Genomic DNA, 3,837 nt, shown 5'->3' on the forward strand with positions numbered 1-3,837 from the left:
GGATATATTTCCCTCTCCACCCCTATCAGCATTCAGGTGAGACCACTCCTTCCGCGACTCCCTCGTCAGGTCCACACCCCCCACCAACCCAACCTCCACTCCCAGCACCTTCCCCTGCAACCGCAAGTAGTGCAAAACCTGCGCCCACACCTGCCCCCTCACCTCCCTCCAAGGCCCCAATGGATCCTTCTATATCCGTCGCAAGTTCACCTGCACCTTCGCACACATCATTTACTGTATCCGCTGCACCCGATGTGGTCTCCTCTACATTGGGGAGACAGGCTGCCTACTTGCGTAACGTTTCAGGGAACACCTCTGGGACACCCACACCAACCAACCCAACCATCCCGTGGCTGAACACTGTAGCTCCCCCTCCCACTCCGCCAAGGACATGCAAGTCCTTGGCCTCCTCCATCGCCAGACCTTGGCCACACGACACCTGGAGGAAGAGCACCTCATCTTCCGCCTTGGAACCCTCCAACCACACGGGATGAATGTAGATTTCTCCAGCTTCCTCATTTCCCCTCACCCCACCTTATCTCAGTCCCAACCCTCAGATTCAGCACCACCCTCTTGACATGTAATCTTCTTCCCGACCTCTCCGCCCTCCCTCCCTCTCCAGCCTATCACCCTCACCCTCACCTCCTTCCACCTATAGTATTCCCAGTGCCCCTCCCCCAAATTCCCTCCCCACTACCTTTTATCTCAGCCCACTTGGCACACCAGCCTCATTCTTGAAGGGCTTATGCCCGAAACGTCGATTCTCCTGCTCCTCGGATGCTGCCTGGCCCGCTGTGTTTTTCCAGCACCACATTTTTCAACTTGAGTAACTGAATGGCCAATTTCCTGTTCCTGTTTCTAAACAGCATCTCTGAAGTTAGTAGTAATCACTGTTAACTGCGAAGAGAAATTATGAGCCATTCTTCTCTGAAGAAAATATTTAGATTCCCATTTAATGTGCAATACTTTTTCTTTCTCCTAGGAATGCTCTTTCACCTCTAAAATGCAAAGAAGGTCAAAAAGCCTTTTCATGGGTCTTAAAGAAAGGAAGAAGCATATTTATGTTAGGAATGAAAGGTTGCCAATGATTACTCAGTAAACACTCATATTGAAACAATGAAAAACCTCTACAGGTATTAGCTTTCAAATAAACCTGTGCAACATCACTTTATATCTTTTTAAAACATTCATAGCAAGAGCTAGTTATTAGACACCAGATTGAAACCACTAGTCTGGGATTTTGCCCCAATAAAACAATGTTCACAGATTTGACACATCTGCTCAATAATTATTTCTTTGAATATTACCGTACCTGAGCCTCTTCCGGGATTATAGGGTCTTTCAGAGTCCCATTTGATGCCAATAGAGTAGGATCACCAGCAGAAAAGGAGCCTGTCTGATTGGCCAACAAATCAAACAAGATCAGAGAACCTATGGATAAATTAGAAGTGGTGTACATTTATTTTACAAACCACTCTTGGAGGCACTTGTTTTTTTTTAAAAAAGCGAAGAAGCCCAAACCTTTTACAAATGAAAATTGATTAAACATGGCTAATTTTAAGATTAACTGCATCTATTATTCTTTACTATGTAAAAAAAACCAGAGGATTGCTTACAGTCAGAGGTATAATGCACATTCTGCATAGCAATCCAGCACAGTGGAAATTTTAACTTTACATAATCCAATTTCACAGCTCAAACAATTAACCCTTTAATGCCATTCTTGAATGCTATGTTATTTGAACCATTAAACAATATTACTGCCTTATAATGCACTTCCATATATAAATTGTTCTCGAGGGTTTATGATCCTAGACTGCAAGTGGGAAATCATATCCACCATTAATCAATACAAATAGAATCTCTACAGTGTGGAAACAAACCATTTAACCCAACAAGTCCACACCAACTCTCCAAACAGCATCGCATCCATACTCACTCCCCTTCAATATCCCTGTCAATAATCCTGGAACCCTGCATCTCCCATGGCTAATCCACCTAACCTACACATCCCTGGACACAATGGTAATTTAGCATGGCCAATCCACCTAACCTACACATCTCTGGACTGCAGGAGGAAACTGAAGGAAACCCACGTAGACACGGGAAGAATATGCAAACTCAACACAGACAGTTGCTCAAAACTGGAATTGAGCTGGGGTCCCTGGCACTTTGAGGCAGCAGTGTTAACCACTGAGCCACTGATGAAAACAAAATAAATTGAACAAGAACATTGTGTCAATCAATTTTATTTTTCACAACACACAGCAATAATTGCCATGGTCTCTTTGGAATTTGACATCTCAGATTAATGAAATTTTCTCGGATTAATTAATTTCTCAAGGACTGCAGTATGATCTTAGCAGCCACACCACTGTAAAACTATGAGTTGACTTAAAGTACATTTAGTTTTTAAAGGTATGTAAACAATATTATAAGTGGTGTGCAAGTACCATAAAGTGCATTTAATTGCATCAACGAGTGAACTCTAATAACAGAAAAATTATGTTAGTGATTACTGAATTTAGGGACACTAAACTGCAACAGCTATTGACTGTTGCTGCAAAAGGCAAAGGGCTATATTGCCCCAGTTTGCCTAATCATTTTCCATTAATTTGCTTTCAAAAATTCTCTACTTAAACATAAAGAATCATCCAGCACAAAATATAGTACCAAAGTTAAACTTTTAAACACATTTAGAAAAGCCTGACTCTCCATATAAAATACAATAGAGTTTGCAGTGAACTGCATAAATATTTTTAAAGAGTTGACCATTGCGCACTAATGGCCAGAAAGGTGCCTTATCAGGTAATAAATCAAGCTGGAAAGCAAAACAAAATTCAGGAGTAAATTCAAATAAAAACATATTTCAAAATGAATTTCTCAAAACATCTGTTGTGCATTTAATGTCAAATTTATGTATCAAAATAAATTACACTGATTAATATGGTCATTACAAATGACTAATTTCTTCTTTATACCGTTCATTCACAAAAACATTTCTTGAAATTAGCACTGTCCCTTCATGCTGTACAATATATATGTTTCTCTAAAAATCACTTATTTCTGACACCAATTGGAAGCAAATGGTAAGCAGTAAATTCCACCTTTCCAAAGTCTATGCATTTACTAACAGTGCAGGTTATTACATCAATGTCGAGGAGAAATTGAATTTGCTTCAATTCAAAATAATGTGGCATAACACAATAAATATCTTTCAAAACTTTTTTCCTTCTTTGTTATCATCTAAACAAAGAGCTATTCAGCTATTACTGAGACAGAGATAGAGACAGAAAGAGGGGGAGACTCCATGAGATAGATATCACACAAAGGGAATTAAATATCTGGAGAGGTAAAAGTACTCAACAATTTTACTTCTTACCTAAAGCATGAATTCTTTTTCAGTTTTGCTATTACTCAATTTTGCCTTCGTCATTGCAGCTAAACTCAAACTACATGCTCCTCAGTCAGTTAGTTTCTAATATGATTTTTGTTGCACATTCTGGCAGGAATGGAACATCAGATTATAGTTGCAACTGTCAACAGCATTTAGCACTCTGTAATTAACAATGTACTGGGAAATTTGCAGCAGACTGCTAAAGGTGCTGAGGAAAATCTATTGTCTCAGGTCAATAGAGCACCCAAACAAGCACTAGTTTGAGAGAAGCTAGTTGAGAGTGTGATGCTGGAAAAGCACAGCAGGTCAGGTAGCATCCAAGGAGCAGGTGAATTGACATTTCGGGCAACAGCTCTTCATAAGGCATGAGGCTTGAGGGCTGAGATAATAGGGAGGGGAATGGAGCTGGGGTGGTGGGGGGGGGGTCAGTCGCTGAGTGC

At 40.6% G+C, this 3,837-nt stretch overlaps 1 protein-coding gene across 2 annotated transcripts in view; it reads right to left on the reverse strand.

The window, feature by feature from the left end:
- LOC122561183 (SEC23 interacting protein) overlaps positions 1-3,837 on the reverse strand; it is a 142,651-nt gene that overhangs the window by 87,557 nt on the left and 51,257 nt on the right. For both annotated transcript variants that reach the window (XM_043712707.1, XM_043712708.1), the window contains exon 10: positions 1,313-1,431. In XM_043712707.1, coding sequence (XP_043568642.1) covers positions 1,313-1,431 — 119 coding nt within the window. The remainder of the gene's footprint in view (positions 1-1,312; positions 1,432-3,837) is intronic.

This window comes from Chiloscyllium plagiosum, chromosome 22 (assembly GCF_004010195.1).
Source record: "Chiloscyllium plagiosum isolate BGI_BamShark_2017 chromosome 22, ASM401019v2, whole genome shotgun sequence".
Classification (NCBI taxonomy): Eukaryota; Metazoa; Chordata; class Chondrichthyes; order Orectolobiformes; family Hemiscylliidae; genus Chiloscyllium; species Chiloscyllium plagiosum.